The sequence below is a fragment of the Macrobrachium rosenbergii genome, chromosome 14 (genome assembly GCF_040412425.1).
Source record: "Macrobrachium rosenbergii isolate ZJJX-2024 chromosome 14, ASM4041242v1, whole genome shotgun sequence".
In the NCBI taxonomy this organism is placed as follows: domain Eukaryota; kingdom Metazoa; phylum Arthropoda; class Malacostraca; order Decapoda; family Palaemonidae; genus Macrobrachium; species Macrobrachium rosenbergii.
This window is the reverse complement of record NC_089754.1, coordinates 6,523,175-6,546,802: the sequence shown is the minus strand read 5'-3', so window position 1 is coordinate 6,546,802 and position 23,628 is coordinate 6,523,175. Positions and strand designations below refer to the sequence as shown.

At 35.1% G+C, this 23,628-nt stretch overlaps 1 protein-coding gene across 1 annotated transcript in view; it reads right to left on the bottom strand.

Moving 5' to 3' along the window:
* The window catches only part of LOC136845478 (prolyl 4-hydroxylase subunit alpha-1-like), a 129,361-nt gene that overhangs the window by 38,775 nt on the left and 66,958 nt on the right, over positions 1-23,628 (bottom strand). Inside the window, exons 2-6 of the mRNA XM_067115651.1 lie at positions 11,541-11,619; positions 9,551-9,710; positions 6,801-6,970; positions 5,960-6,082; positions 1,814-1,984 (exon numbers count right to left, since the gene is read on the bottom strand). Coding sequence (XP_066971752.1) covers positions 1,814-1,984; positions 5,960-6,082; positions 6,801-6,970; positions 9,551-9,710; positions 11,541-11,559 — 643 coding nt within the window. The 5' untranslated portion in view covers positions 11,560-11,619. The remainder of the gene's footprint in view (positions 1-1,813; positions 1,985-5,959; positions 6,083-6,800; positions 6,971-9,550; positions 9,711-11,540; positions 11,620-23,628) is intronic.

Sequence of the window (23,628 nt, the reverse complement as noted above, 5' to 3'; positions counted from 1 at the left end):
ACACATATTTCCACACTCAAATTATGACTTTTAAGTAATTTCCTATGAAAGGTTTCAATTCCTTGACTCAGGTTCAGAAATTGATAAAAACACTGAATTGTAACTTCTCAACATATATCTACCATGTAAATGTTTTCTTTTTCTCCACAAAATATTTTCTGTACTTCATTCATTAGTGATACAGCGTTTAAAAATGCACGAAGGTCAGGCATCATTCTCATTATGCATAAATGACAAATTATTATTTGAACCTAAACATTGTTGTCATGATTTCATATTTCATATCTGACATTTTGCAAATCTGTAAGAACAGTTGCCTGGTCACTGATATTTCTATACAACAGCGTGCTCGCATTCATGTCCAAAAAGCTTTTTTTTTTTTAATGCAGAATTTGTCACTAGTCATACCATAAGAATGAGACTGAAAACTGAAGTGACAATGAACTTTTAGAAAAGATAGATGTGCAATTTATTTTACTAGTGTGAAAGGGGCTGTGATATTTTATGTTTTTGTTGAGTTAGGGGTGTTTACGTGTCACCAAAAGGTAATGATAACATTTATTCGCCAAAGAAATATTAAAGGAAATTAGACTGGTCAGCAAAGAAAACATAATCAACGCAAAAGGTTACCGCAAGCAAAGAACTGGACACTAGTCTTTTATGATTCGAAATAACTTCACTTTACTCACTACCGCTTTTGAAAAATTGTTTTAATCTTTCGCTGAAGGGGCAGAAGGCTGTCAGAAAAATCTAGAACATTGTTCATTATCCATGTACTTCTATGTATAAAACTGATGCTCTTTCAGATGAAAAATGTGAATTACGTGATTTTTAACCATTGAAAAAAATAACCATTAGAAATTCCATGAATTATGGAGATGTAATGCAAAGATTAAAGCGTTCCGGAAATTTAAATTTTTCTATTTATTTTATCTGATTTCCTCACCCACAGATTATTTATGCCCAAAGTTTCTTCAGATTTTTCAAATTCTATAAACATTTCAAAGTTCATTTTAGTATGCAGACAAAAATATATTATTCCATGCCTTTGGTATCTTGAAAAGATGACTGCCTTCCAATATATCATACATATCTATAATGAAATTCTGGGACTTCTGTTGCCTGTTTAAACCAACCCATCTAAATATCTTGGTCTCCGGCCTTGTGTCTGCCCTCAACAAATTTTCGTCTGTTCTCCTCTAATCCTCTCTTCTCGTTCCACTTCTCTAGAATGAGCTTAATCTACTCTTTTTTCATCTTTTTTCCATTGCATTTCATTCTCTTATATTCTCTTTCTGGCACTTCTTTCACGTGTCATCTCTTCCCTCATTAATCTGAGATTTGTTCACTGCATACCGTACTCTCATCAGCCTTTGGGGTCTAAATCTTTACAAAATTTTTGTCTGTGATATATTATATATATATTATATATATATATATATATATATATATATATATATATATATATATATATATATATATATAAGTAACAATCTCAAAAGCACGAAAATCGAAATCCGACGCATTACCATTCAACAAACAAGAAATGTAAGAATAAAATTTGACTTACGCCGGGCATGAACGTTCCAATTGCCGTGGTGACGTGATGATGAGCGTTCTACTAACAGTTACGGTTATCGAATACTAATGGTCATATTCATTGGAAAATACAAACATAGATACGACACTCACACACACACATACACGCACACACATGCACACATATATATATGTGTGTGCGTGTGAAATGAATGCACATCTATGGACAAGCATAAATTTTTTTCATCAAAAAGAGAACGCAAATAATACTCACGAGCTGAAGTCTGCACATTTTTAATTTTTCCCATAACCATTTCTTCAATGGGTAACCGATACACTTCCTGAAGTCTAGCCAGGGCTAGAGCTGCTCCCCGAAGATCGTTTTCGCAAGGGATAACAGTTCTTTTCTCTAGTTCCAGTAGGTTAGCTAGTTGTCCTTGCACCACTGTTGAAAAAGTAAGCAATGACAAGTAAGTATAATTTCATCATTGTTGCTATAGATAAAATTCTTTTGAATTTTTGTATAGATGGTAAGAATCTACGCGTGGCTTACTGGAATGGGGAATGCGGACACCATCTCGTACTTAAGATATTCGAAGAATTTATGATGAAAAAATGAATTCCACCCAAGACGAGCCGGAAAAAACGCCAAAGGATTTAGGTTCCCCTTATTGCGCTGGGGAGACTCATAACTCTTGTCTCCCTAGTCCCAGGCAAAACTTATAAAGGATTTGAGAAGTTTGGTGCAAGAGGCAGAGGGTTACATCGGGGATCGATATCCCCCAGATTAGAGGAATTAAGCGACCAGACCCTTTTTGAAACTTGCAACAGACTGCACCGTCTGGATTAGAATGGTGATCGTGGACCTCCTCCAGTCGCCAGTGAGGCGAACAAAATAATTTCTTGATAGTGGGTCATAATTGAGCCATTTCAAAGAGAAACTCGGATACAACGGGTAAGACCCAATAACTCCACACTATGTTGAACCAACAGGAAAACATTAACGTTTAAACTGAAGTTTGACCCTGGGAATTGCGACGTGATACGGAAGCTTCTAAATTTCAAAGAAAAGAATGGTCTGTTCCTTTTCATGGATATATCCGAATTTTTTTCCGCTGTTATGGAGGTTTATTCAGCTTTTAAAAGAAAAAGAATAATTTATTCGTTTTTTCATGAGAGGTTTTTAAAATTCAGAACAAAATTAACTTATTATTTTTTTTATAAAAGGTTCTCCAAATCTTTTTCTTGATGGAAAGTTTCTTCAGATTTTAAGAAGTAAAAAGACAACTAAGTATAGATAGCAGTCGTTAGTCACTTATCATATTTACTATAAATAAAAAATTTTGGCTTAAAGCACATTGTATTAAGAAACATTTTGTTTACATAAACTTTACTGTGCACATGATACTTTGTATACATTGTGCGTGTCCATATTTCTGGTACTGGTATAACGTTTACATTTCTATATAATAATTTCCAGCTGTTTTTGCTGGTCTATGTTTACTTAATGCTGCATATGTTCTTAGCAACATACAGTATGCTAATATTTAACCTTTTTATTAATTTCCATCCAATATTCAAGCTTTTCTTTTTTCTATACTATTGTAAAATTAAAATTAAACGCATAATGTTGTGCACATGTCACGTTTTCATATTATTGTGTACTTCACGAAATACCAAGTATGTGACATCAATGAACGCAATTGTTAAGACGCAACTTAGTCAGCAATATAGGGAATATTTTTTAAAGGACTTGGCAATACTTTTAAGCTACTATTAGAAGACCAAAGCAATAACTGTGAATTGATATCAGAGGGCGATTTTAATAACGGTAAGTTACTATTTGAAGGTGACAGTTACAATAGCAAATTACGATCAGAGACGAGAGCAGTTATTCTCAATTCTTTTTATTATATATATAGTTATTCTCAATTATATTTTATTTTATATATATATATATATATATATATATATATATATATATAATATATAATATATAAAATATATAGATTCTACACACACACACACACACACACACACATACACATATATATATATATATATATATATATATATATATATATATATATATATATATATATATATATATATATATATATATATATATATATATATATATATATATATATATATATATATATATATATATATATATATATATATATATATTATATATATATATAATATATATATTCCTGTAGTGAGGATATAGTTAAATATGATTTGAAGATAAAATAATAATGGGGAGGGAAGTTAAGAATACCCTAGCTTAACCAGACACCTGAGCTGATGAACAGCTCTCCTAGGGGTGGCCTGAAGGATCAGACTTATTTTACGTGGCTAAGAACCAATTGGTTACCTAGCAACGGGATCTACAGCTTATTGTTGAATCCGAACCACATTATATCGAGAAATGAATTTCTATCACCAGAAATAAATTCCCTCTAATTCTTCATAGGCCAGCCGGAGAATCGAACGTAAGCCCAGCAAAGTGCCTCCGAGAACGATATCGACTCGTCCAATGAGGATCCTATAATGGGGAGGAGATAGATAGAGATTGTTTGCACATGATCTTTGTTCAAACCTGTGTTGTCAGCTGGGTTCCTCTCGCAAAGATTAACAGAGTACAAAAGATCAGTACGGTATGCCTCGGAGAGTTCAGGGTTTTTTCATATCTGGGTTAGAGGCCATTCCATAAATTGGAGCGGGGCAGAGCTGGTTTTCAAAAGTAGCTGTCCGTACAAAAGAAAGATGCTGGAATCTGCTATCATCAATCAAACCAACAATATGAACTTGTCAGGAGGACATTGGAAAGGGGACGAAATCGACGGGCTAATCCTTAAACCTCTTCTCAAACAGGTGCTCCAGGAAACACGACCACCAGACGAATCGCAAAACAGGAGTTAATGAGGCCAAAAACCACTAGCGAATTGTTTATTTTCCCTCCTTCTTGGGAACGGTCACCTGCATACCATCGGAGACTTTATGCCACACCTATATATGCTTTGTATATATACTCCTGTAACATTTCATCTGTCCATATTTTACCAGTGAACAGGGGCACAGAAGGAAGTGCTCTGAAATATATGGTTGCAACGTTCAAATAGTGTTTTATGGGCCTTCTTATATTCATATATATATATATATATATATATATATATATATATATATATATATATATATATATATATATATATATATATATATATATATATATATATATAGTAATACATATTTAGATAGACAGACAGATATGTAGATAGATAGATAAATATGAATTTTTGTCTTGATACAGGCATAACTTTTTCTTGTCCACAAATACCAATCCAAAAGTATCTTTTGTTATCTAATTCACTATAACTACAGATTAACTTACCCCCGAGGGGAATTATGATTGATAAGTTGTCAAAACTCTGTCTACCGTTGTTTCTAAATCGGAAAACGGGTTGAATCCTGCCATGGGTGTGAATAATCACCTTGGTATTGTAATATGGATGTTAAAGGCTATTAGAGGATATAAACATATGTATATCTACAGTACGGTGTGTGTGTATATATATATATATATATATATATATATATATATATATATATATATATATATATATATATATATATATGACTATTTATACATGTGATTCATCAGAAAGTTACAAATATCATATATATATATATACAGTGACGGACGGAGAATCAGGATTACAGTGACACGCCAACCATGGCCGACTGGTTAGCGTGTCACTGTAAAGTCCTGATTCTCCCGTCCGTCGCTGGTTCGATATACGGGACGGTGGACTTATTATCATAAAAATATCCCTTCGGTAACATATATTTCATTATCCGAGGTAGAGTGAATTGATATTAAAGGACATTTGTAGCTTTGATTATTATATATATATATATATATATATATATATATATATATATATATATATATATATATATATATATTTATATATATTTATATATATATATATATATATATATATATATATATATATATATATATATATATATATATATATATATATATATATACTGAATATATATATATATATATATATATATATATATATATATATATATATATATATATATATATATATATATATATATATAATGTATATATATATACATATACATAAATTTATATTACTTATGTGTGTATATATATATATATATATATATATATATATATATATATATATATATATATATATATATATATATATATATATATATATATATATATATATATATATATATATATATATATATATGTGTGTGTGTGTGTGTGTGTGTGTGTGTCTGTGTGTGTGTAGATGTACTTTTGAAATAATATGATTACTTGCTTTTAAGAGACTATCTGTTACTCTGAATGATATCTCGCGATCATTACCTGAGCCTCGACACAATCCGCAGGAGACCTTACAGTAAGTGTGCATATATTCCGGATTATTTGCGCATTCCAACCACTTGGCCCAAGTTTCACACTCGTCGTGTGCATCGGTACAATTTGAATCTGAAAAATGAATATGCAGGACAACTGGAGTTAAAAAGATAAAAAAAAACGATGCAAGTGCAGTTTGAAAAATACAGAATCTGGAAAAATTTCATTAAAAAACCAGAACATTTTGTAGGTGCTGCCTGAGAAAATTAATACAGAAAACAATTCAGTTTGATATGTGAAAACCAGAATTCTATCCAGTGCTACTAGCGGAGAGTCGGAAAAATAGAGAATACGACGCATTACAATGTGAAAATTATAGACTACGATGCATTGTGAGTTTGAATAGTACTGAATACGACGGGAAAATAGCCCATTATGAAAAGTATGAATGTTTCAGTCTTTTCCAACAAGAATGAAACTGTTTTATATATATTTATAATATATATTAGTATAAAACAAAGCCTACTTCAAGATAAGGAAGAGTTATCATTTCATAAGTACCTGCTTTAAAAAACAGCTGATATTTTTCAGAAAAAACATAATATTCTGAATATAATCCCTAAATGGTTTTATAATGAATCAGGAAGGAAAGCCAGATAGATATCAAGGTTGAATATCTTTCTTGTGGTAACAATAAACAAGGCCTAAATGTCATATTACGATGTGTTACCTTCAAATTCATGAAACTTATGTTTGCCAGAAAAACTAGTTAGTAAATTCATGGCAAAGGAAATAACCAGATGTCTATTTTTGCTCTTTAGAGGAATAAACCAGAACTCTTATAGCTTACCGGAGTAATGCGAATGTGTGACTAAGCTCTTGATGGCTGGCCAGTGCAACACAAGTCTCTTGATGAGAGAAAACAAGAGAATGGGATTCCCAGTGATGGCCGTGCTGAGGTGATCCCCTTTGCCCAGGCCCTCAACGTCTTGCAAAAATGATTCGTAGGACTCCTTGTACCTACAAAAGATATTTTAGAACTGAATGTGACAAATTCCTGAGCTAGATATTTCATAGTCCTGACCTTTCTTTTCAGCCATATCTTCCCTGACTATACCATCCACAAGTATTAAAAGATAATTACGCAGTTAATTGTAACAGGCTTGCCTTTTCTCTGAGGTTCAACGTAACACGCTTTGGTAAACGTTTCCTTCCTGTTGCGACCAAATTGTGGAATGATCCTAAACTCACAGCTGAATCGTTTGAACTTATAAATGCTTTTTATTGTGCAGGCTGACGTAAGTTTAAATACGTTGACGGTTGTTTATTTTTATTATCCACTTTTTACTTTGTTATTTATTCCATTTGACATTTATCTTACTTATTTTTCTATCTTATTTCTTTTTAGAGTATATTCGTTACTTCTCAGTAATCCTTTCTGTAATTTCCTTGCTGGGGCTCTTGGGTTTGAACCATTTCGCTTTTCAAACGAGGTTTGAAGCTTGGTTTGTGATAATGATATTTTAGAATTCCTGAAACAATGAATTACTAAATTAGATACTTGGTTCTTATTATATTTTTCATGAATATTTAGTCTTACGTTACATCAAGCCCAGTTTCTTGAGTTTCAGCAATGAATACTCTTTTACCAGAGACCCCGGGAAAACGAAACTCTCCTGATTCACGTACACTAGAACTCAACTCAGTATATTTAAATAAAGCTCAAAACCAATTCAGTTAGTGATTTTTGCTGGACTAGCGGTAAAAAAATATATAGAGATTTAAATATTCTTTACTGTATATTGCTTGTTTTTCATAATTTGCCAAGTGATGATAAATCAGTGTTGGAACATAAGTGACAAATAAGCAAATATACGCAGGGACAGGTCGTTCATTACATTCAGTAATTAAAAGTATTTCTACTTTGCGTTAATATTACAATTAATTGCCGTGTATATTATCAAGTTTGACTTCACTTCAATAGGGCCATTCTGTTTTTGTGGTTGCACACACACACACACACACACACACACACACACACACACACATATATATATATATATATATATATATATATATATATATATACATATACATATATATATATATATATATATATATATATATATATATATATATATATATATATATATATATATATATATATATATATATATATATATATATATATATATATGTATATATGTGTGTGTGTGTGTGTGTGTGTGTGTATATGTGTGTGTGTGTGTGTGTGTGTGTGTGTTGTTCCGTGAGAGGAAATAGACCAGTTGCTGCAAAGGTTAATATGCGAACTCGATTTCGACTTAGTAATTTGATACAATTGGCTTAACGAGAGATCTCCCCTCGAACTCAATGGAACAGTCGCCAAAATAATTTCTATAAAAAAAAAGAGACAGGAACCACTTTGCGGCGGAAAGATGAGGCATTGGTGGGATCACTGATGAAACGAACTAACTGCCTTAGAATCAGTCCTATCCACTCAAGTATAAGAGGGGCGAGTAAGCCCAACACGAAGATTTAGTAACTGAGACGAAGAACGGAAGTTAGGGTATCTAAACAATACGTCACATGAAATGAAATGGGAAATGGAGTTTAACCTGGTTTTGATATCCGCACTTTTGACTTGATTCTTTCACCCTTTTTCTCTCTTTTCGAATGTTCCCTTTTGACTGCAGAAGAAAAAATCTCTACCAAGGATGAAATTTGAAGAAGTCAATTTTCAGATATTATTTAGCATAAATAATTTTAGCCTTTCGTAATCGATGTTGTTGTGTGTTTTTGCATTGTTTTTGTCGCTGTCCTATTTCCTGTTTCTGTAATCATTTGTTCACAATCTCGTCCCATAAGCAAAGGGCCTAATCTTAGCCACAATAGTTCAATCAACCTTGCTGAAGACAAAGTCTGTCTCTGCGTTTACAAGAATTTTTCTTGGCCACCGACGCTATCATTCCTTCGACGAGAATGGCAAAAACTTTATTTTAAATTCCTAATATAGAGATATTACTGTCGATCATAATGCTATCGTTTGTGAATTTTCATAGACAGAGTTAGTGCATCAGGCATAATTCTCTCGATTTATGAACATAAAAAAATCTTGTCAGGATAAACGTTTTGCGGCATTGCTAAGAAAAATGAAATTTCTTTCTTAACCAAGATCTTATTTATATAATTTTCGATTTTTTTTTTTTTTTTTGGCTAAAATTCATCTGCGTGTATAAACATGGCACATGGGATTTTTTTCATTTTATCCATAAACAGGAAATTTTGACATTCATCCGTACCAATTGATTCTAGTATACTGTAATTTTTTTTCTAAAAAGAGAACCGACCAGCAACTAAGTCATTTTATAAAGTTACATTTAGATCCTTAGAGAGATTCATTTACAGTTTTGAAACAAAAGTGATGAACTCTATTGTTTATGAATGCAAATTAAAGGCACAAACTCACTCAAAAGCGCATGCACACACGTGTACAGATCAAAACCTCTTACTATTCAATGAGTAACTATATGCAATTGCAAGACGACTCTCTAACGAGCTTGATAATATTTGCAAAGTCTTTTAGAACTCTCTCATTACCTGGTAACCTCTGGTACATGTTGTGGTAAGAAGTCTAAGATCTCGCCAATCTTCTTGTTGAAGATGAAAAGGTCCTTCATATGAGAAAGTGAAGAATAGATTTCGCCTGAGGTGCCGTGACTTTCCACGACGCTACCGATTTGAAAAATCACCAGAATACCTGAAATTGGTTCGAAGTTTATTATAAGACAATATGATGACTGTCAACTTGCACCTTTGTGAGATCGCATTTTGTTTTAACAAGACTTGAGAAATAATTTTGGAAATAAATTTGAAATATACCGTTTTTTTCTGAACGTTTTAGTCGAAGTTTGAAATTCCTGTGAAAATAAGAACATGAATGGTTATATTTTGTAAACGTATGGGAAAACTGTGCACATGGGAGCAACAATTTCATCTAAAATACTCATTCGAACAATTGGAATGCCCAGTACTAAGCTGTACTGCACTGAAACCTATTCATAAGTGAATGAAGCTGGACCTTCAAGCAGACACCAAGATAAATTCTTGTGAGAAAATACAATCACTTCAGAAAATATTTCAATTAACATCTTTGTCAACCCAGCTTTATTCCGAATTTTTCATCACAGTTGGTGAGAGTTTTTCTAGCAGGTTATCACACATCTTGACAGAGGAATATGCCGAAGAATGTATATTGTTTTTACTGAACCATTTGCATAAAATTTAACCTTCCTAAGGAGTTATATTGATTTCTTGTTTCATTTCCCAACTTTGTGCATACATTATAATCTACGAAACATTTGTTAGAATGATTTTTGGCGATTATAATCGTGATTTGGCCGATGTGAAATAGCCGAATGACAAAAGAAGTTATCATTACCATCATCCTTCCTCTCATAATCATTATTATGATTATGAACCCTCACAGTGCTGGAAGAAGCTGGAGCCGTCAGGTATCAAGGGAAGTAATAGCCACAGGACCCCAATTAAAAACATAATTGCTGTTCTCTTTCAGAGTAAATTGGTTTCAATTGTTTTTTGTATATGCCCCTTGATTCCCGAAGGCTAACTGCTCCTTCAAGCACTGTGAGAGTTAATTAATAATAATAATAATAATAATAATAATAATAATAATAATAATAATAATAATAATAATAATAATAATAATAATAATAATAATAAAACAGAGAAAGATAATGCACATATAGAGTACAGTAAAATATTCAAATATACGAGTTCAACTTTTCTTATGCAAGAGGCAGGTAATGAAGCAAAGTTATGAAGGTTATTTTGTATCATTTGGAAGATGTAAATTCGCAAGAGAAATGATCTAACCTGGATGACATTTTGATCTGGAAATGCACGACAAGATTTGTATTATTTTGCAAATTTATTAGGTTGATCAATGACTTCGTGTGAAATGTTTTTTTGTCCCTGTTGGAGGACAACCAGTCAAGGTTATTTACATTCATGAGTGTGAGGCCATTACACATTTCCATGTGCATTAGACAGCATACAGGAGAGGTAACAAGAGAGGTTCTGCCTTTGGAATGAGATTTCTTCACGAAATTATTTGGTGATTTTAGAAAACTGTAAAATCCTCCTACGTCCTTTGAAAAAAGGGAATTGCTAATAGTTTTATAATGACTGTTGTATATAAAAGTTCAACAGCGTAATTAGAATAGTAAAAGTGAATCAGTCTTTCATTCATAAAGAATTATAAAATATACTAACAGTTTTAGCATTGTTTTATTAGGTTGGAATTGCCAGTGGAAGCTACCATGCAAACGAAAATATGGCGTAAGTATCATACAACAAAAAATATTTAGTCTGAAGAAACTAAGGTAATTTGATTATCTACAATTATATATCAGTACTCTATCACTTGATATGGTATCATTAATCTAAATAAAAATTCAAATTATCTTTTAGTTTCGTAAGTAAACTGAATTGTAAAATCTTTCAGTGCTTACTTAAACAACTTACAAAGATATAATTTACGGGAGGGAGTTTTTCATAGAGTACTTACCGAAAATAGTTAGAATCATTTTCTATTTGAAGTTCTGGTCAGAAAGATCTGAACAGTATCTGATTTCCGTAAAATGGCCCTGAAATCAGAATGTTGAGTTAATATTATTGATTTAAACAAGAGACATGATAATAATTATGAATAATTATAACTGTAATTGAATATCTTACATCAGTGAATGATGTACTGTCATACACTCGAATATATCCTTTCAAATGGAAGACCAAACTCTGATACATCTTGTATCGCAATACATTTCTCTATGAATATGCGAACAAATAATTAAATGGCCTTTATAATGATAATTCAGAGTAAATAGATATAACAAGAATAATTTCTTATATCGTCTTGATATCATCACCACACTTCTAGTGTTTGCAAATGGAGCTTGATCCTGAATAGGTAAGCAAAGTATATATTTTTCATTTTACTAACAACTTACAGATTTTGTATTCCTGGCTGTATCACTGACTCGTGAAAATAAACGACTTCAGAAATGAGAAAAGAAATAAGATCAGGATTTTTGACTGGAAAGAATAAGACTTTTAAATGTGAAAACTGATTTGAAACTATGGACTTCGGACTATAAAGAACTCTGTTCAGCTTTCAGACCTCCAGATGACAAACCAGGAAATATTCCTTAGATGGAAATACGCTAGATAGCAATACTGCGCATTCATGTATCTATAATAATATTACAACTGTAGAAATCAAAGAAATTCTGCAATACATGCAAATGTCTTGTATGATATTGTCTTTAACGCCTAAACTACGCCAGATTATTTGTGTCATTACTATTCACTGAAACGGATTTCCATTACGTGTTCATATTCGCTCCTTTCTTACTTTAGAGCTCTTCGTTCTTTCTGAGAGATTCCTCTCTAAACTTTAAGCCTTGGATTTCTAAATCACTTTCACGATTTTTATCACTCACAGGACGATTTTGAGGTTATTGGAAATCATTAGGAGATTATCAAGAAGATCCTCATAATTCGATACGGCAGAGATCAAATCGTAGGTCCTAGTACGCTTCCAGAATTAATAGACGGTACGCATCTTAGCTGGTATAATTCACCTCCATATTCTCCAGGTGTGAGAACAATCGTTTGCCGATTGTTCTCTTGGTGAGTTGTTGCCTCCTTTATTTGTGTTTTTTTTTTTCTTGCTGGCAATTTGACGTCTGTCATGGGGTACTTGACAGCGTCAGTCAGGTCCAGGGTAGCAGCGAGTCAGCTTTGGAGCAGCAGCAGGTATAATTAATTACCTGTGAGTCCGTTTTGGGTGGACGATTTTTTTTGGATTTTCATCTTTCGTCAGCAGAACAGCGGATTTTGAAGTAGCACCTTGTGCGATGGACACGATGGTTGTTGTATCAACTCTGTTGTGATCTTCTGGTGTTGGAGAAATGTTTCCTGAGGACTAGCCGGTTGCCATGTCGGCTCTGTCGGAGTTGTCCAGCAGTGTTCCTGTAAAGCAGCTTGGGGCTGTTTAGACGGCTCTATTGAGTTCGACTGGTGATGTAACTTCATCATAGTGTGTCTTGTAATGATTTTGAGTAACCTTGTTATCGTATTTATTTTTCATTAGAGGTAACATGTCTATTGAGTCAAAGAGCTCATTATTGTGTGTTTAATGTTATTGAGTATTTCAGTGTGAGTTTTGTTGGAGTAATGAGTGTTTAACACGATGTTTGTGTTGCTGTTACTTATGCTATCTTTGTTTTGAAGTAATTTACCGACTCTGAAAGATATTTCGTTCATTATAAAACTTTTGAATTGTTTATTATTTTGCTCTAATGATGTTTGTTGATGGGTGATAGACATATTTTACTAATTCTATTTGCTTGTCTGTTTATGTTTGAGCAGCTCATCTTTTATGATTGTCATTTTTTATATGTTCACTGACCTTTTGACTTTTTTTTATTTTGATTATTCTGCGAAACGTTAAATTTCGATGCTGGTTCATTTTTATGGGTTTTATCTCTAAACTGAACCTGACTCATTGTAAATACTGTAAATAAAATAATATTAAGGTTACTTTTTGGTTTTGTTCTGCTCCCCCCTCCCTTGGTTGTCATCTTTTGTCAGTCATGACAGCCCAATTGTTTGTTTTTGTTTAGAACCTGTTGATATCGAAGTAACAAGATCGTTACATCAGGTGTTAAGTTTATCTTCGATATTTTGAACTTCGTAGCGCACTCTTTTACGTATGCTAGGTTTTCTTTTTCTTGTTGAGGTGATCAGATGAGACTGGTATTGTTGGTGGAGTTTTGTTTAACTTTTAGTTGCGGTTATTATGGTTATTTTGGCTGATATCTGAGCGAAAAGTTAGTGGAATGACATCGTTCAGTCGACGGTTTGCAAATGATACATGGAAATACAACATTTTTTACTCTCTATCACAACTCTCTCTCTCTCTCTCTCTCTCTCTCTCTCTCTCTCTCTCTCTCTGCATTAAGCGTTAATGTGCTCTAATTATCAGCGGGAATATAGACTAATCTTCCAACTTGCTAATTTCACGCAATACTTCTCTCGTAAGCAGGTGTGTTCAAAGAAGTGACGCCGCACACCTGAGACACACTCCCGCACTGCTGGTGTGGCATCTAGAAAAGATGGATTCTCGTAAAATCTACTTATTATCATCAACTGAAGTGTATTGTTTACTATTAGAACATACTTTCTCATTGCACTGATCTGAATAAAATCAAGATTTTTATTATCTTACTAATAAGAAATTCTGTAGCTGGAGACTTTTCTTCATACTGGGGGCACACCGGGAAAAGGAAGGCAGTGTCCCTGTATTCAAAATTAATGAATGAATAAAATATAATCTGAAGCTTGCGGGACACCTTTGGAGTCTCGTGTGTGCGGCATTTGGTTACAACAGAGTGGGAAGGAGAACAAGAAGAAAAAAAAGAAAATTCGTTTCGATGTTTCCTCACCCTAGGCACTAGGTCTCATCAGTTCCCAAAGCAGTCAGCTTCAGTCTGTGGTATTCTCAGCATTCTCCGAGATCCCGGAATCATCCAACATGCGCCTTTGTAAAGGAGGGTCTGTCTGTTTTGGCCATTTCACCATAACGTAACCATTGGAAAGCATATTATCATATACCTATATTGTGTGGAACATTGTGAGAATAATAAACCTGTGAGGTGATATGGATGGGGGGAATTACAGATACTAAAATAGATATAAAATATATATATATATATATATATATATATATATATATATATATATATATATATATATATATACATATATATGTGTGTGTGTATGTAAGTAGGGGAAAAGGTGCCATTTGGCGTCCTGGCGTCCTGAACATTTGGCATCCTCAAGAAAGGGTGTCATTTGGCGTCCTCAATTATTATTTATTTTATTTTTATATTTTTGCTGAAGAAAATAACATGCAATTTTATTTTTATATTTTTGCTTTCGAAAATAATATGCATATATAAAAAAAATTATGTAGTAAGTAGGGTAAAAGGTATCATTTGGCGTCCAGGCGTCCTGAACATTTGGCGTCCCTAAGAAAGGGTGTCATTTGGCATCCTCAATTATTATTTAGTTTATTTTTATATTTTTGCTGACGAAAATAACATGCAATTTTATTTTTATATTTTTGCTTTTGAAAATAACATGCATATATAAAAAAAATTATGTACCGTAGTAAGTAGGGGAAAAGGCCCCCGAACTGATATGAGAGAGGCCCACTGCGTGACTCATCAACTGTCGCATGACTGATGAGATGAATCAATATAAACTATCTGTTATTAATCCCACTTTATCAATAAGAGTCTGATTAGGAGGAGGAGACACCTTGCTGAACAGATCTGAACTGATATTAGAGAGTCCCACTGCGTGACTCAACCACAGCTGTGTGACTGATAAGAGCTGAACTGTTATAAACTAACTGTTATTAATCCCACTCTATCGATAAGAGTCTGATTAGGTATCTGCTGCTGATATGATTTAGACCCACTGCGTGACTCATGAACAGGTGTATCACTGATAAGAGTTGAAGCATTATAAACTATCTGTTATTAATCCCACTCTATCGATAAGAGTCTGATTAGGTATCTATCTGTTTTTAATCCCATTTTATCGATAAGAGTTTGATTAGGAGTGATGTCCCGCTATATAATGGATGAGTTTGGCGAGACGGACATCAGTTCACAGAATGCGAAGTTATACTCCACAACATCCCGCCAGCAGAGATGGGTAATTCCAGCAGCTCCAGCAGTGGCAATGACAGCTCAAGCAGTAGCGAACAGTTAATGCCATGGGATTTATTAATTATCCTACATTGCGTAGGAGGAAGAGTAGCGTTAATGGCGGAAGAAGAAGAAGAAGAAGAAGCAGTGAGAGAGGTCAGAAAGGATCGAACCTGAGACCCATCTCTGCAGGAGAGAACACTACTCTCAGCTCTGGTAATAATAATAATAATAATAATAATAATAATAATAATAATAATAATAATAATAATAATAATAATAATAATAATAATCTAATTTTTCATATATGATGCAACACCAGTCTACATGAATATTGCCGCTCTTTTTACATATAAACCTTTCCATTTTATAATTAAAAATTCACCACAGCCATTCCCATTTTGCAGCCTCTCCTAACACCCACACTACTCCTCTGCCGAGCAAAGCAAGGGTAACCTCTGTAGGAGAGAACACAGCTACTCCTGTATCTAGTAAGAATAATTCATTTTGACCAGTCCCCATCTATTAATTCTGTAAGCGTACCAGGACCTACAATTTGATCTCTGCCGTATCGAATTATGAGGATCTTCTTGATAATCTCCCAATGATTTCCAATAACCTCAAAATCGTCCTGTGATTGATAAAATCGTGAAAGTGATTTAGAAACCAAGGCTTAAAGTTTAGAGAGGAATTTTTGGAAAGAACGAAGAGCTCTAAAGTAAGAAAGGAGCGAATATGAACACGTAATGGAAATCTGTTTCAGTGAATAGTAATGACACAAATAATCTGGCGTAGTTTAGGCTTTAAAGACAATATCATACAAGACATTTGCGTGTATTGTAGAATTTCTTTGATTTCTACAGTTGTAATATTATTATAGATACATGAATGCGCAGTACTGCTATGTGGCGTATTTCCATCTAAGGAATATTTCCTGGTTTATCATCTGGAGGTCTGGAAGCTGAACAGAGTTCTTTACAGTCCGAAGTCCATAGCTTCTGTACACTGACACCGACAGTTTGATCTTCTCCCTGGAAACGGACAATCTCACACGCGAATTGAAGGTTGTGCTCAAACCCCATTTGGATTTGAGTAACTTCCCTAAAACTCACACAGCGTATGACAGTTCGTGCCAGGGAATACTCAGACTTGTTAAAGTCGAAACAGGAGCTGAACTCATCAGAGAATTCATCGGTGTTAAACCTAAAGTGTATTCTTACGAAACACAAAACAGTTGGTGCAATACTTTAAAGGGGATTCAAAGTTGCAGGCAAAAAACCATTAGTCATAGTCAATACCTGGATGTAATAAAAAATAATGAGATTACGCACACTACAGTGCACAATTTGCAGATGATGCAGGGAACAATGTGTCACACCCAGCAGAGAAAGGTAGCTCCATGTCCTTTAGAGGACAAGAGATATTACCTCACTCCATTTAAATCTTTCGCTTACGGACATCCACCGATTGCAGCGAGCGAGTTAGAGGAAGCCGTTAGCGAAGATGATGACACATTACCTCGAGCGCCGTCGCCGCCCTTCCCTCCACCTATGCCAAGTACATCCAGAATTCCCTATGTACAACCCTTTACTCTGGCAATTCAGTACCCCCGGATAAAAGCTTGTTCTAAAAGACGGAGAGTGGACAGCAAATTGGTGGATGAGCAACAGAAGCAGCAGCAGCTGTTGCAACCTGCATGGGCTAAGCTGATGCCCTTCCCACCTGCCAAGAAAAGACGGCTGAGCTTCAGTAGACGTGTGTGAAAAGAATGTACATTTTTTCAATTAATGTAAATATGTACCATAGTAAGAGTATACACGTCACCACTCAGCCTAAATGCCTTGTTTGTGTATATATATATATATATATATATATATATATATATATATATATATATATATATATATATATATATATATATATATATATATATATATATATGTAATTTTCAAATAATGTAAATATGTTTTATAGTCAGAGTATTCGCATCACTCACTCTGTGAATAAAAAACAAATGCTCACTTGTATATAACCATCACCAGCTAAAAATTATATACATGTATATGCCCTGTAATATATACATATGTCGATAAAAACGTTATTTATTAAAATTAATATTCTCTACAACCTTCATTTTTCTCTACAACCTTCACCTTAATATATAACAACACGCAGATCATCGCATCCTCTCAGTACACCTTGAACTTTAAACATGGAAGCTGGTCCTTTCCAAGGAGAAATCTTAAACCTTTTCGCTGTTCCTGCGCAGACTATCATAGCAGGTTTCAGCAATAGTGGCAAATCTGTGTTGTGTCAAAACATAATAGAAATGTATGAGGCTAACTTTCACTGTATTTTATATTGCGGGGTGAGTGAACACACTCTGGAAAGTCATCACACCATAAGCACCAAATTAAAAATTACACGGAAAGAGGAGTGGAGGGTGGTAGTATATATAGGACTGTTATTTGTACTTGATGATTGTTTTCTCGAAGCTAGCGACAATAAATTCGTGACCCAAGCATTCACCGCCGGACGGCATTCGAATATATCGGTGATCTTCATAACCCAGAACGTGTTTCACTCGGGTAAATTCAGTAGGAGCATCAGTCTCAATTGCTCCCATTACATCCTCATGAAGAATCGTGACATTGGTCTGGTCAAATTGAAACTTTGGGCAGGCAATTGTTCGGTCAGCGGAGAGGTGTGGAGCTTTCTGACATATACAAAAAAGCTTTAACGCATAACCGATACGGTTATCTATTAGTAGACTTCGCACCGTCAACACCTGAATTGTTGCAGCTCAGAATGAATATTCTCGGAGAGACCGAATATCAAATCGCGTACAAATATGACTGAAGAACAGTTACGACTGCTTAGGGATTTATATGGCAATGCGACACAACCATCATGTTTCAGCGGTGTGAATGCACTACTCAAAGCAGTGAGGAAGGTAGACAAAAATGTGACTAGAGCAGACGTCGTTAATTTTTTAAAGAGTCAACCTTCATATACCTTGCACAAGAGCACGCGCAAACGTTTCCTTAGAAGGAAAATCATATCAACTAAACCTCGAGCAGCGGACATGTCGAAACTGGCTCAACACAATGGTTATAAATATCTCCTAATTTTCATTGATCAATTTTCGAGGTTTTTACGCATTCTCCCCTTGAAAAAGAGGGATGGCCTTACTGTGTGCAATGCGCTAAAAACGATTATAGAATCTACAGATTTTTCAGGTCTGTCTCGCCTGAACAGTGATGAAGGTAGGGAATTTATTAACCGGAATTATCTGAAAAGTAAAAATGTATTGTTATATAACGTCTATTCGTGGGAAATTAAAGCTTCTATAGCTGAAAGGGTGATAAGAACTATTAAAAACCGCATATACAGATACCTCACACACAACAACACATTGAAATATATCGATGTTCTGCGAGACATAGTTAACAGTTATAACAACTCACCGCACAAGAATTTGGGACAGGGGCGCACACCCGAGGAGGTGCACGCTATGAGAAGTGAAGCGGACATTAAAAATCAATTCTCGAGAATGTATAAAAACGCTTTTCCCACAACGAATCGTGTCACTTCATCCTTGAACGTTGGAGACACCGTACGTATAGCTGACGAAAACCGGAATGCAGTTTTCAGGAGGGGGTATACTGTTCAAAACACTCTAGAAATTTTTTAAATCAAGAAGCTCGTCACTCTGCAAAATCCCACAGTTTACATCTTAGAAGATTTAGCGAGAGAAGAAATAAAAGGCACATTCTACAGAGAAGAGTTAATACCTACCGAATTACCCGAAACCTATGACATCATCTTAGACAGGAGGAGGAGAGGCAGCAAAACGCAGTATTATGTCAATTGGAAGGGTTATCCTGCACAATTTAACTCGTGGGTTGACGAATCGCAAATTGTGCGGGCATGAGTTGTGAAAAGGAGGTTTTAATACGTAAAAACAAAGATTTTATTTTATTCATCTCTCGTTTATCCCCCTCCGAGAGGGGTAGAGTAATTCCAACATTAAGCAAAGCATTTATCGCTACCATATCTGAAATTTTCAGAAATTTTCTTCGTGGTAATCTGACCAGTGAAAAAAACATTTATTTAAAAACTCGGAAGGTGTAAGAGAGAGATTCGTCAAATATCCCTGAAATCTACGTCATTAACGAAGAAGAAAAAAAATATTGAAGAGTCGCAAAGGCGGCGCCATTCTGTCCGTATTACTTCCTTTAGCGGCTAGTTTGATAGGCAGCCTTTTTTTAAAATAGAAAAAAAAAATAAAAAATAAAAAGAAAATAAAACAAAATGAAGGAATTCTACGTTGTACCAGCTATCACATATGAAAGGTTGACAAAAGTTCGGGAAACTTGCAATAATGTTAATAACCATAGTAATAACGTTAACATCAATGTCGACGGCGAAGACGGCGCTGTTGGTGGAGGAGGAGGAGGGGGGGGTTAATGCGGGGGGCGGGTGTCGCACCCATTCCTCTGAATGTGCAGAGAAATGTGAATTTTCCAGCAAATGCCAAAACAGTTACACCTCCACCTCCTATACCTCCTGTCGAGGATGATCGTGTGAAGGAGGGAGAACAGCGAATTTTAAATGTGCTCAACCGCGGAGTTACCCGCAAAAGAGTTAATCCTGACCTAACTGGTATAATTCCTATATTATTCAAAGATCATCAAATATCATATGTGACCGCCTTGGTTAACCACTTGCGAAATTCAGGTGTGATTGAATGGAATGAAGAAGGGGACTTGTCCCACCCGCTTATGGGATATAACATTGTAGATGTGGCAAGAGAATTTCAAGCGAATAAGAAGACGGATGATAACAATGTACCCAGTTATCACTATATAATTGAACGGGGTGGTATTAGAGATCAGATGGTAAGAAACTCAGTTATAAAAAACAGATAGAAGCATGGCTCAATTCACCTAGGAAAAGGAGGAGGAGGAGGAGGAGGAGGAGGAGAATAATGAAAAACAAGGTGGCGAAGAAAAGGTGAACGTGTGGCAACCATATTGATGAGTCAAGAAATTAACATGTTCAATCCCACAGCAGCAGCGATAAACTTTTTCATGAGTGAGTAACCGTTCTGCCGCATATCACAAATTATCTGAGGCAAATCCTTCCCTTATCGCGAGGTTTAAGACCCATTCAATCATGTTCGATCATGGGAGTGGGCTCGGAGATAAACCTGTTCAATCAAGAGGGTGGGGGGCGGAGCCTAGCGTGATGAATCACAGAGGGGAAGATGAAGGGATGTGGAAAATTGAAGGAGTTTATGGAGGCATTAGTATTCCAGCTCATGTAGCGTTAACGTGTACACCCTTCCAATTTTCACAGTTCAGAGATGGCCTCGTCACCTTGCAAGTTGGTTTTCGGGAGATTATCCGAGACCAAGTTCAAGAAGAAGTGTTGCCTGGTTATAGCTACTAACTGTGTAACGTGCCGGAATTATGGCATTGCTCAAGACATTGTGAGAGTTTACCCCTACGCCGACGTTGCAGGTCTCCGTTACAACAGAGCTGGGACGAGTTACACTGCCTTCCGCCACCGTGGGATAGAAGGTACCACCGTTTTGAGAGTGCCGGAGGGGGAGAATACACTCAATGCGGAAGAACCCGACCTACCCGTCATTGCTACGTTGTTAACCCAATATGGAATTGGCGCTTCTGTGGAAGAGAACGAATTCGCCAAAACGAGTATAATGTATTCCAAGGATGAAGACCATGCAGAAAGGTTGCGAAACGACACGAGAGAAATGAGATACAATCACTTCTACGCATCACTGAAGCGTTTGAAATCGCAGTTAATGAAAGTGTCGCGTGAAGATGTGAAATATATACTATTTGCTGTGGGGATAGGACTAAGTGGTCGTGTGAACTGTGATTGGTTAAACCATTACCTGCCTGCGATTGTCTCCTTTGGTGAAGAGATGAAACGACAAGGATAAGTCTCTTGCATAGCTATTATATCACGGAAATTGTTTTATCACACCTTTAAGAGAGGTATGCGGATGATGTGAAGTTGAAAGACTCATCATCCAAATTGAAACGTTTGGAAATAATGGACGTGGAGAAATTATGTTTGGGGGTTGAACAAAAAATGGATGTCTCTTCCAAACTGAAACGTTTGGAAATTGTGAACGCGGAGAAATTAAACTTTGGCGTTCAACGTGGCAAGCTGTGTGACACACCAATGTAAAAATAATTACCAAAGTCTGTAATTTAATATGTGTATTTTAATATGTGTATGTCTGTATGTATGTATGTTCCAACAATTTGTATAATAAAACAGTTTTTTTATTTTATACATAATTTTTTATTCATCCATTCTATGTTGCAAGGTATATATATGCATGCAATTGTGTGTATTACCAGCATTGCGCTCTCAACATGTGTAGCGATTACATTGTATATGTGAATAGCGGGTTGTGTCTGGATTTATTTCCTGAAAACCAGCCGTGTAAATTTACAAACAAATTGTCCACTCCCATAACTCTATCAAAAGAGGTGGAATATGAAATGGGTGTTATAGGGGTTACACTCCCAAATGAATACTATGCTGTCACACCTGAAGATAGAGATTTCACAATTCATTTTAAAGCAACCTTAAATCAGGGTTTGGCACCTCGCTCATATGGTTTCACGTATGTTCCTGCCGCTGGATTATTAGCGGGAGATATGAATAGATTGACCAGAGCACTCAATACAGATGTTACAGAACAGTTGTAAACATTTTACGGTGCATAAATTCGAGGTGTTATGCGAAGGGAAGGATTATTTTCATGGAACGATGATTTGAAGCAGATGAGTCTCACATACGTGAATGCCGAGGTATCGAAAGTAGAAGGAATTGTTTCAGTCACTGTAAAGTTTAGTGTTAGAGCAGCGCGAGTATTAGGGTTTAACACAGAATTGACATACGCGATTTATCGTTCAGGGGCAATGAGAAATCGTCTCTCCAGAATTTCATATCTCGACGATCACAGTATTGACTGTGTGTACTTATATTCAAACATTATTCAACCTTCATTGCTGGGTGATAAAACTGTAAACATCCTGGATTGTTTCGAGTAGGTACATAATGCTGTTTATAAACCTATAAGGTGAATGCGGTGGATTACATTGCGATTGACGTAACAATGCTGTTTATAAACCTATAAGACTGATGAATGCGGTGGTATTTTACATTGCGATTCACTTTGTATAAAGTAGAAAACAAACAAAACAGAAAAACATTCCATTGTGTATAATCAGACTGGGGAAGACGTACACAAGTTTGACATTACAGGTAAAACCAAAGAATTCATAAAAGAAAATTTTTTTTAAGACCCTAGATGAAGGAAATTGTGCGCAGTACATTATCAGTATGGCAGGCGAACACATTATATATGCGAGCAGTCTCGGCAGCCTGGACAAGTATGAAAGTATCATAAAACCCATCAGGGTTTGTGAATAGGTTGCCCACTCCTATATTCCTGCCGAATGGTAGCGAATATGAAGCAGGTCTCGCTTCGATCATGTTTCTGGGCGTTTATTACGCTGTATTATCGAGAGATGAAGAATTCACCCTCTACTTTGTTACTGATCGTGGTAACAACGATAAGCATGCCTATAGCTATGGACCAACGACAGCTAAGTTAGCGGGGGATATGAAAAGGTTGGTGAGGACGCTTAACAAAGATGTTTTTGAACATTTAAAAGTCTATTATGACACTGAATACAAAAACGATTTCAACAGCAATGATATATTCAGTTGGGATGAAGACAGCAGGAGAGTTATCATCCCTCACGTTAGGAGGAGGAGGAACATTAAGGCGGGGGATGTTAGAAGTGTGACTGTCAAATTCAGCGA